Source organism: Caenorhabditis elegans, chromosome V (genome assembly GCF_000002985.6).
Source record: "Caenorhabditis elegans chromosome V".
Classification (NCBI taxonomy): Eukaryota; Metazoa; Nematoda; class Chromadorea; order Rhabditida; family Rhabditidae; genus Caenorhabditis; species Caenorhabditis elegans.
This window is the reverse complement of record NC_003283.11, coordinates 7983869-7995341: the sequence shown is the minus strand read 5'-3', so window position 1 is coordinate 7995341 and position 11473 is coordinate 7983869. Positions and strand designations below refer to the sequence as shown.

Genomic DNA, 11473 nt, shown 5'->3' with positions numbered 1-11473 from the left:
TCGTCGCCGACCACCCGGCAACGAAGAGAACTCATAAGTTTGACATCTCTATTGGCATTTCCCACGTTTTTTTGTGGAAAATCCCGCACATTCAATAAAGTTTATGACGACGAGGAAGTGCATGTGAGAAAATGACTTGGGGATGTCCCGGATTTATTTGGAAAGATGATCATAGAATTATTTGTATAAATTCAGAGATGAGGTGGCTATATATAGTGGGGGCAAATTGTTAAAAATAGTTCCAAAATGATTTGGAATTTGCCGAAAAATTTGACAAGAAACTTTTGGATTTTTAAACTTGATATTCGGTAGCTTTGAATTTTCAAGTATATTGAAACAAAATCCCCACGGACACTACTCTACCTTCAAGTTTTGAAATTTTTATTGTCAAAAAGGAAACAGTGTGTTAAAGGTTCAGTTATTTTAGTTCTATTTCTAAAAAATCTCTCATCATCTACAGACTAAGTTTTACAACCAGTTCCCAACTAGGTATCTTTGTTACAGTCCTGGAAACATTTTTGCACCTACTGCTGTGTACATTCCCACCCCACAAATGACATCGTAAAATACTACGGTATACGGCAAACGCTGATCTAGCCTTAAATCTCACCTTGTACAATTGAAAGAAATACATATTATTATTATTCGTCTACTTCATTATTAATCTTCTTCAAAATGTCTTCCAGCTATACAATTTCTACAATACCGTATCTTCAATTGCCTAACAATTTCAGTAGGTTTGATTTACAAAACTCTACATTCAGGTCAGTTTTTCTTTGATAAATTTTATTCCGTAAATCTCAATTACTTTCAGTTATGATCCCATAAAATATTGTAAACTGGATTTTGACGTGGAGAAGTCGCTAAGATCATTTAATCAGCTGCCTGTATTAAGTCCAACTTTTACACAATGCTATTTTCAAGTTCTTCCTACGGTTAACGATAGAAAGATCAAGATGGAACAACATTTGCCTAGAAGGAGAACTACCAGGTAATTAGTTCTTTCTCGAAAACTACAAACCGAAAAATAAAAAAAAAACCTTTTTTCAGAGAGTTTGAAATTGATGTAGACTTTTATAAAACGAAATCATCAGAATTGTTAAATCCTCTTGAGCCTTCTCTTCATTTTCTTGCACCTAAAGATCAATATCCTTATTCTTCTGATAGACAAATTACACTACAAAAACGGTAAGAGAAAATACTTCGTCCGTTTTTAATGAACTAGAATTGAATTAAGTAATACTCAAGCTGCAATCAAACGAATTCCTAGTAAAAAAAACAAGTGTCAAGATGTGAGAAATAGGAAATCTGTTCGATTTTCTGACGCCCAAATTAATAAAATGACAATGTTTTTCGACACAAACAAAGTACCAAGTGTCAAATCCTACGAAGATGTCGCTAATGCCGTTGGACTGGATGAAAATCAAGTAAGTTTCATGCATTTTTAATTGATTTATAAAACGTTTTAAGGTGAAACGGTGGTTTTCAAAGATGAGAAGAATTGCCAAGTACTCCAAACAAATAAATGAATGAAGAATAAAAACGCAAAAAGTCTAATACCAATTATATACAAAATTGTTGCCACTTGTAAACAAAAAAGTCTACGATTTTTTGAATAAAGGATTTCCATCAAACTTTCACATTCATTCAATTGACCCTCCATGATATTTCTCTTTAAAAACATTTAAATTACAGTCGTATGAACTTACACAAATAATTATACCTGTGGTAAAGGCATTATAACTACAATGTTGTGTTCTTTCAGAATTTAAAAACCAAATTTGAAAAAGTTTCATAACCGCTGAGTTCAAGCAGAAAAAATGTGCAAAAAATGAGTCTCGGGCTTCACAGTATATTTTACTCTCTGGCTTCACAGAATATTTTACTCTCTGGCTTCACAGAATATTTTACTCTCTGGCTTCACAGAATATTTTACTCTCTGGCTTCACAATATAATTTACTCTCTGGCTTCCCAGAATATTTTACTCTCTGGCTTCACAATATAATTTACTCTCTGGCTTCACAATATCATTTACTCTCTGGCTTCACAATACCATTTACTCTCTGGCTTCACAGTATATTTTACTCTCTGGCTTCACAGAATGTTTTACTCTCTGGCTTCACAATATAATTTACTCTCTGGCTTCACAGTATAATTTACTCTCTGGTTTTTTTAAACTGTGGTCCAGAAGGTATGACTGAAAATTCAATTTTTCGGCTTGAACTTGGCAGATTTTAAATTTTTCAAAATGCCTTTTTCAAATTCTGAAAGAACTTAAAATTTGCTACAAAATGGCTACGGGAATTTCTGAAAAAGTTAGTTTCAAGCCAGAAATTTATTTTCAAAGTTTGGAAAATCTATTAATTTTGTATATAAACTGTGGTCCAAAAGGTATGACTGAAAATTCACTTTTTCTGCTTGAACTTGGCAGATTTTAAATTTTTTGAAATGCCGTTTTCAAATTCTGAAAGAACTTAAAATTTGCTACAAAATGGCTACGGGAATTTCAGAAAAAGTTAGTTTCAAGCCAGAAATTAATTTTCAAAATTTGGAAAATCTATTAATTTTGTATATAAACTGTGGTCCAAAAGGTATGACTGAAAATTCACTTTTTCTGCTTGAACTTGGCAGATTTTAAATTTTTTGAAATGCCGTTTTCAAATTCTGAAAGAATTTAAAATTTGTTACAAAATGGCTACGGGAATTTCAGAAAAAGTTAGTTTCAAGCCAGAAATTAATTTTCAAAATTTGGAAAATCTATTAATTTTGTATATAAACTGTGGTCCAGAAGGTATGACTGAAAATTCACTTTTTCTGCTTGAACTTGGCTGATTTTAAATTTTTCAAAATGCCGTTTTCAAATTCTGAAAGAACTTGAAATTTGCTACAAAATGGCTACGGGAATTTCAGAAAAAGTTAGTTTCAAGCCAGAAATTAATTTTCAAAATTTGGAAAATCTATTAATTTTGTATATAAACTGTGGTCCAGAAGGTATGACTGAAAATTCACTTTTTCTGCTTGAACTTGGCTGATTTTAAATTTTTCAAAATGCCGTTTTCAAATTCTGAAAGAACTTGAAATTTGCTACAAAATGGCTACGGGAATTTCAGAAAAAGTTAGTTTCAAGCCAGAAATTAATTTTCAAAATTTGGAAAATCTATTAATTTTGTATATAAACTGTGGTCCAGAAGGTATGACTGAAAATTCACTTTTTCTGCTTGATCTTGGCAGATTTTAAATTTTTCAAAATGCCGTTTTCAAATTCTAAAAGAACTTGAAATTTGCTACAAAATGGCTACGGGAATTTCAGAAAAAGTTAGTTTCAAGCCAGAAATTAATTTTCAAAATTTGGAAAATCTATTAATTTTGTATATAAACTGTGGTCCAGAAGGTATGACTGAAAATTCACTTTTTCGGCTTGAACTTGGCAGATTTTAAATTTTTCAAAATGCCTTTTTTAAATTCTGAAAGAACTTAAAATTTGCTACGAAATGGCTACGGGAATTTCTAAAAAAGTTAGTTTCAAGCCAGAAATTAATTTTCAAAGTTTGGAAAATCTGTTAATTTTGTATATAAACTGTGGTCCAGAAGGTATGACTGAAAATTCACTTTTTCTGCTTGAACTTGGCAGATTTTAAATTTTTCAAAATGCCTTTTTCAAATTCTGAAAGAACCTTCTGGACCACAATTTATATGAAAATTAATTTCTGGCTTGAAACTAACTTTTTCAGAAATTTCCGTAGCCATTTTGTAGCAAATTTTAAAATATACTGTTAAATATACTGTGAAGCCAGAGAGTGAAATATATTGTTGTGGATTTCCCACTATGTCAATACATTGTGGGGATTTCCCACTATGTCAATACATTGTAAGGATTTCCCACTATGTCGATACATTGTTGGGATTTCCCACTATGTCAATACATTGTAAGGATTTCCCACTATGTCAATACATTGTAAGGATTTCCCACTATGTCAATACATTGTTGGGATTTCCCACTATGTCAATACATTATGGGAATTTCCCACTATGTCAATACATTGTGGGGATTTCCCACTATGTCAATACATTGTAAGGATTTCCCACTATGTCAATACATTGTTGGGATTTCCCACTATGTCAATACATTGTAAGGATTTCCCACTATGTCGATACATTGTAAGGATTTCCCACTATGTCAATACATTGTAAGGATTTCCCACTATGTCAATACATTGTAAGGATTTCCCACTATGTCGATACATTGTAAGGATTTCCCACTATGTCAATACATTGTAAGGATTTCCCACTATGTCAATACATTGTAAGGATTTCCCACTATGTCAATACATTGTGGGGATTTCCCACTATGTCAATACATTGTAAGGATTTCCCACTATGTCAATACATTGTAAGGATTTCCCACTATGTCAATACATTGTAAGGATTTCCCACTATGTCGATACATTGTAAGGATTTCCCACTATGTCAATACATTGTGAGGATTTCCCACTATGTCAATACATTGTTGGGATTTCCCACTATGTCAATACATTGTAAGGATTTCCCACTATGTCAATACATTGTGGGGATTTCCCACTATGTCAATACATTGTAAGGATTTCCCACTATGTCAATACATTGTAAGGATTTCCCACTATGTCAATACATTGTAAGGATTTCCCACTATGTCGATACATTGTAAGGATTTCCCACTATGTCAATACATTGTAAGGATTTCCCACTATGTCAATACATTGTAAGGATTTCCCACTATGTCAATACATTGTGGGGATTTCCCACTATGTCAATACATTGTAAGGATTTCCCACTATGTCAATACATTGTAAGGATTTCCCACTATGTCAATACATTGTAAGGATTTCCCACTATGTCGATACATTGTAAGGATTTCCCACTATGTCAATACATTGTAAGGATTTCCCACTATGTCAATACATTGTAAGGATTTCCCACTATGTCGATACATTGTAAGGATTTCCCACTATGTCAATACATTGTAAGGATTTCCCACTATGTCAATACATTGTAAGGATTTCCCACTATGTCGATACATTGTAAGGATTTCCCACTATGTCAATACATTGTAAGGATTTCCCACTATGTCAATACATTGTAAGGATTTCCCACTATGTCAATACATTGTAAGGATTTCCCACTATGTCGATACATTGTAAGGATTTCCCACTATGTCAATACATTGTAAGGATTTCCCATTATGTCAATACATTGTAAGGATTTCCCACTATGTCAATACATTGTAAGGATTTCCCACTATGTCGATACATTGTAAGGATTTCCCACTATGTCAATACATTGTGGGGATTTCCCACTATGTCAATACATTGTAAGGATTTCCCACTATGTCAATACATTGTAAGGATTTCCCACTATGTCAATACATTGTAAGGATTTCCCACTATGTCAATACATTGTGGGGATTTCCCACTATGTCAATACATTGTAAGGATTTCCCACTATGTCAATACATTGTAAGGATTTCCCACTATGTCGATACATTGTAAGGATTTCCCACTATGTCAATACATTGTAAGGATTTCCCACTATGTCAATACATTGTAAGGATTTCCCACTATGTCAATACATTGTAAGGATTTCCCACTATGTCAATACATTGTGGGGATTTCCCACTATGTCAATACATTGTGAGGATTTCCCACTATGTCAATACATTGTGAGGATTTCCCACTATGTCAATACATTGTGAGGATTTCCCACTATGTCAATACATTATGGGAATTTCCCACTATGTCAATACATTGTGAGGATTTCCCACTATGTCAATACATTGTTGGGATTTCCCACTATGTCAATACATTGTTGGGATTTCCCACTATGTCAATACATTGTTGGGATTTCCCACTATGTCAATACATTGTTGGGATTTCCCACTATGTCAATACATTGTTGGGATTTCCCACTATGTCAATACATTGTTGGGATTTCCCACTATGTCGATACATTGTGAGGATTTCCCACTATGTCGATACATTGTAAGGATTTCCCACTATGTCAATACATTGTTGGGATTTCCCACTATGTCAATACATTGTTGGGATTTCCCACTATGTCAATACATTGTTGGGATTTCCCACTATGTCAATACATTGTGAGGATTTCCCACTATGTCAATACATTGTTGGGATTTCCCACTATGTCAATACATTATGGGGATTTCCCACTATGTCAATACATTATGGGAATTTCCCACTATGTCAATACATTGTGAGGATTTCCCACTATGTCGATACATTGTGAGGATTTCCCACTATGTCGATACATTGTGAGGATTTCCCACTATGTCAATACATTGTAAGGATTTCCCACTATGTCAATACATTGTAAGGATTTCCCACTATGTCAATACATTGTGGGGATTTCCCACTATGTCGATACATTGTAAGGATTTCCCACTATGGGAAAATCAAGTTATTGTTATTGTTTCCAATTAAATAATTTGCAGTCCCTTTTTCCAATTTTGTGTAGGTAGAAGAAATATGGCATGAACAAATATTAAATTTTTATTAACACGAAGTGACTTTGCATTTAAAATTCCATTATGTCATGAAGAAGCTGAATGTTATATTTCACAGATGCAGATAAAAATGGAACATAGTTTAATAAGTACATGTATTTTTGAATCATTTGCTGGTTTTCTAACAGAGAGAAAATGTCAATTAGTTCTGCGAAGCGGCCGGGTCCGTTTTTTCCTGACCTGAGACATAGCTGAGGCATAATTCTGGTCGCTCTAGAGCCACTTTTCCATATGGCATGGGGAAAAATGAACACAAAGTGACTCTATAGTCACCAAAAATACGATTTGATGGCATTTCCGCCATGCCAAAAAATGTCATTTTTAGTGACTCCAGAGTCACTTTTTTGTTAATTTTTGAAGCACTTGAACTACTTGAACTTTGAACTGCAATCGTAGCATCCGTCTTGTATTTTTTTTATAAATGTGATGATATCAGTGGGTCAAGTGATCCGGGATCCGAGTTTTTATTTCAAGCCAAAATGACATTTATTTATTAACCGTAAATGGTCTATTTTTTCGATTTTTTGTGAGATTTAACAAGTGTCTTGACATCTCTTCTGTGAAGGATTGAATCTTTGGTAAGTGCTTCAATGGCAGCTGTAGCTACAGCTTCTTGTCGACGTTGTTGAAGTGCTTCACGGTATTGCACTGCAATTTAGTAATTGTTGGGAAAGGTAACATCTTGTGGACAAGATTTGATATATTTAAAACAGTGTGTTACTTGTAAGATTATTACCCTAAGCAGATTAAGAACAAAAATACCAAGTATGAACCTGCAATTTTTCTATGAATTTACAATTTTAATATTGAATTCGAAACGGCATATGAAAAATTATGAAAAAAAAATGAAAAATTTTCGAAAAATCGGGCCAATCAAACAAAAACATGAGAAAAGGCTTAAAAAACACCTTATATACATATATCTTTAAGACTTTTCTGCAGCTCTACTAGACCATTGAAAACCATAATCCCACAAGTTTTTTTAAAACGTTGATCAACTTACTTGAATGAATAATCAACAATCCTCCCCACGCAATTGACCAAAACCATCCAACAAACAGAAATGTTATCGTAAAAAACTGTGATATTCCAACCAATAAATTAACTACAAGAGTTATAAGTTTTCGTCCCTCTTTCAAGTTAATTCGAGGCTGTCCCATGCATAATGCAAAGAATCCGGATAATATCGTACCTAAAATTCTCATTTTCAATAAACTGCGCCATAAAATGAAATAGTTTCTATTAGGGCTTCCATCTCGGCGCCGGTGCGGCGCCTTCGCCGGCCGGTGAGGTCGAACTTTTATTTTCATTTCTTGTTTTTTTTCTAAAGTTTCAACAAATTATTTGAAATTAAAATATAGAATTCACGTCAAAACTTTTAAAAGCGGCGAGCGGCCAAGGCAAAGGCCGGTCGGCGTGAAGCGCCGACGCCGCGCCGCTCTCTTATGGAAGCCTTAGTTTCTAACTACATTTCGTTTTTTAGGTTGTAGTTCCAAAACGCTTTTGAATCTCGCAGATATCTTGAACTCGAAAAAAGGTGATATTTCTATTACATCTAGAACGTATCAGAATATTTCTGACGGTCTTTTAACTTTTCAAAACGATTCTCAAAGTTTCAAGAACAGTACTTTCCAAAAGAGACCTTTTTCAGAACTGTCCAAAATTTTGGGATATTCTATATCTGAAACTTACCAGAACCGGGTATGAAAATATTGAATAATAAGCATGTAATTGCAACTGGAACAGGAAGAAATGGTATTGCCTCATGCATTGTGGTTATATCATTTGTTGGCAAGTTGACCTTGAAAAAATGATCAATATATGTAATAAAGTTGTCATCTGACATACTTTGTCACCCGATTTCGGTTCTTTTTGAGTGTGAGCTTCTTCTTGTGCAGCTATTACTATTCCAGATATATTAAATGCATTTGATTGAACATTAACTTGTAGAATACCCTCTGATCGACCATATTCGATTATTCGCGGAACCGTTTTTTGAACCAATTTCCAGCCACGAACTTTTTCTGCTGAAATTTCTTAGGAAGTTTCGCGGATAATTGTTCTTTAAATACGATTGAAAAATTATGGCACAGGTATTTTAAAGGTATTTCCCAGTGGGTCTCGCCGCGATCTCTGTCATTTTGGCATCTACAAAATGTAAAATTTTACAAAATTATATATTTTGCATAATCAGTAATTAGCTCCGCCCACTTTTGAACCAATCAGACGGAGTGTGCTTTGTTCGAGTTCGAAGATGATGAGTGGTTCGAAAGTGGGCGTGGTTTCTCATTTTGGAGGGAATTCAAAAATGAAATTTAGCCAAAATTGAAGTTTTTTTAAGTAGGAGTTTTCATTCATATTCGCGATTTTTCGTTTTTCTTTTGTGGAATTTCTGAATTTGAGAGACTATTTCAAATTTTTTAAATTTAAAGAAAAATTATCAAATGCTCTCGCTCTATAAAATGCGGTCAAATATTTTTTTCTCAAAAACTATGAACAGTGGAAAAGTGTTTTTTAAAAATACAAGTGGGGCCTTTCATTTGGTATTTTTACGATAAAAAACTAACAAGTTTGAAGTATATTGGCCATCCCATCCGTAACATTTTGTATCATTTTGAGATGTAGTTTTCCGAATAATAGTAAAAAAAAGGTAAGTTGAAAGACGCAGAAGAATGAAAGCTAGTGGAAAAAACTAGTGGCCATGTGGAGCGGAAAAAAAGAAAAGGGAGAGGTGGTTTCCGGACCCTATGAGCAATTATGTGTGTATTACTAGAACCTTAAGAGAACATGATGGATCATGTCAAATTGGATAAATTGTAATACGAAAATTGGAAATAATCTAAATTTTTATAAACTCAAAAAAATGCAGTGACATGTTTATGATGATGCGATTAACGTGGATGGCGGAGTGACACTCCCGACGAATTCTTCGATAATTTCGGGAAGCTCAGGATATCGACAAATGAATTTATGACCAAGACCATAATCTGATGAAAACTCTCGAATTTTGATATCCCTCTCGGCATCTTTTGCCGCTTCGTACAACGCTCTTCCCAGCTTCACAGGAAGAATTTTGTCGTCCTCGGCGTGGAGGATGATTATTGGACACGATACTCTGAAAATCGGTAGGTTTTTTTGGTCGTTATCTGCATATTTCTTCTTACAATCTGATGCGTTTGTCAGAACGCATAGTGAGGCCGACACTGTTGAGCGGTCGAATGATGATGTGATCTACCATGAAGTCATTCATCCAGCTAAACACTGTGAAGATCGGATGATTTGTTACGGCATCCTTCAAATTGTTGAATGGCGATTCGAGGATTAAACCGCACGGTGGTTGCTGTTCTCTTGAAAGATCTTGCACCAACTTGCAGGAGACACTGAAAATTGAATTGAACAGTATTTTAGATGTATCGTAGTTTCTCTATTAGTATCAAGGGTGTCATCGAAAAATTTTCATTTTTTCAGAGAAAACTGAAAAAAATGTTTGATATAACAAAAAAAAATCAATTAAAAAATTTTTTTGTGTATGTCGATGATAAAAAAAATTTGGAAATGTTTAAATTTTTTTTAACAAAAAGAAAAATGGCCAAAACTTGAAGCAATTTTTCGGAAAAAACGAAACATTTCCGAATTTTGAATATGGAAGTTTCGAATTTTGATTTACACCTGCAACATATGAAGCTGTTTTTAATTTCTTGAAACCCGATTTTTCAAGAAAAAATGTTATTAATTTTGGTGAACTAGAGCTATGCTCAAAAAAGCCATCTTAAATTTGTATTTTTTGATATCAAAATCAGTCAGCATTTTTTTTTTGCATTATCCTCAGTACTTTAAAAATTGAGTTTAAAAATTTCTGATTGCAGTGAAATAATAAATTTAACTCACCCAGTTCCCATCGAATGACCCCATACAATAACAGGCGTCTTCCCGCAATTCTCCTTCAGCCATTCGTATACTGTTTTTGTATCTTCAACAATTCCTTTTTCGGTTGGTGTTCCTTCTGAATCTCCATATCCTCGATAATCGAAACAGACGACATGATAATTACAATCACTGAGCAAATTGTACATTTCCACACGATGGTAGAATGTGCGATCGAACGAGTTTCCATGAGCGTAGAAGATAATTCTGAAATTTATTGATTTTTTTTGAATTCATTCTTTGAAAATCCTACTGATTCTCTGAATCCCTCATCATATCGTCAAAATCTCTCTCTGTCGGATGTTTTCCTTCTGTTCTCCATTCTAAACTCAATTTGTTGGGCAGAATGTGCCAAACACCAATCCTTCCACTTTTTCCAGGCAAATGAAGAGATCTTCCGATTGATTTAACGTTGTTCGACGCCAAATCATTGTAATCGGTGTTCGGCAGACGTCCTTAACAAGGTAACATAGATCAAAGATAAAAGATAAGATAAAAAAGAAAAACTAACGGAAATTGAGAAAGAAGATGAACTGTGTGTAGCGTGGAAGAAAATATACCAGTATTGGAAGGAAGATGACAATTGAGAGGACTAGAATTGTGATACAGAGTAGTAGCGGTTGAATAAGTACACTGAAATTAAATTTTCGTTTAATAAATCAAGTTTTAAAATGTGGAAAAATGCCTAAATTTAAACTTACATAAAATAGCCTAGCATGATGTTGATATTTTGTTAGTTAACCGCTTCCATTCGAGTAGTCAAGTCACCTGAATGCATACAAAATGAGGTATATTAGATAGTGTACTTGAAAGTGAAAATGGAAGCAAAAAAACTGGAATTTCTTTAAAAGAAAGAGAAAAGTGGAAGAGAGAAGCAGAGGTATACACAATATACTCACCCTGCTAGTCACTTATTGATTTTTTCTCCTGTTAGTGTTTTGTTTGTACTTGATGACGGTCAGGAGGAGCGCCTGACCGCCTGACCGATTTAT

General features: G+C 34.0%; 3 protein-coding genes and 3 non-coding genes across 6 annotated transcripts; 3 read left to right on the top strand and 3 right to left on the bottom strand.

The window, feature by feature from the left end:
• Nucleotides 1-24: 24 nt before the first annotated feature.
• On the bottom strand, nt 25-92 carry Y97E10AM.2. Its single transcript, NR_069052.1, has one exon. It is a non-coding gene; the product is annotated as an Unclassified non-coding RNA Y97E10AM.2 (non-coding RNA).
• Y97E10AM.3 lies at nt 25-92 on the top strand. Its single transcript, NR_069053.1, has one exon. It is a non-coding gene; the product is annotated as an Unclassified non-coding RNA Y97E10AM.3 (non-coding RNA).
• Nucleotides 93-671: 579 nt separating this feature from the next.
• On the top strand, nt 672-1625 carry ceh-76 (Homeobox domain-containing protein). The gene is made up of 5 exons (NM_072655.4): nt 672-764; nt 815-991; nt 1051-1188; nt 1238-1427; nt 1471-1625. The coding sequence occupies exons 1-5, from the start codon at nt 676-678 to the stop codon at nt 1531-1533; spliced, it is 657 nt and encodes a 218-aa protein (NP_505056.2). The 5' UTR covers nt 672-675; the 3' UTR covers nt 1534-1625.
• Nucleotides 1626-7005: 5380 nt separating this feature from the next.
• Nucleotides 7006-9182, bottom strand: Y97E10AL.1 (Protein stum homolog). The gene is made up of 5 exons (NM_072654.7): nt 9125-9182; nt 8406-8584; nt 8250-8358; nt 7561-7749; nt 7006-7205 (listed from the first exon to the last, which is right to left on the bottom strand). The coding sequence occupies exons 1-5, from the start codon at nt 9168-9170 to the stop codon at nt 7066-7068; spliced, it is 663 nt and encodes a 220-aa protein (NP_505055.4). The 5' UTR covers nt 9171-9182; the 3' UTR covers nt 7006-7065.
• Y97E10AL.5 lies at nt 7892-8041 on the top strand. The gene has a single exon (NR_069051.1). It is a non-coding gene; the product is annotated as an Unclassified non-coding RNA Y97E10AL.5 (non-coding RNA).
• Nucleotides 9183-9387: 205 nt separating the features above from the next.
• abhd-12 (Serine aminopeptidase S33 domain-containing protein) lies at nt 9388-11462 on the bottom strand. The gene is made up of 7 exons (NM_001392553.2): nt 11381-11462; nt 11183-11249; nt 10993-11114; nt 10735-10936; nt 10446-10688; nt 9722-9937; nt 9388-9672 (listed from the first exon to the last, which is right to left on the bottom strand). The coding sequence occupies exons 2-7, from the start codon at nt 11197-11199 to the stop codon at nt 9435-9437; spliced, it is 1038 nt and encodes a 345-aa protein (NP_001379898.1). The 5' UTR covers nt 11200-11249; nt 11381-11462; the 3' UTR covers nt 9388-9434.
• Nucleotides 11463-11473: the final 11 nt, after the last annotated feature.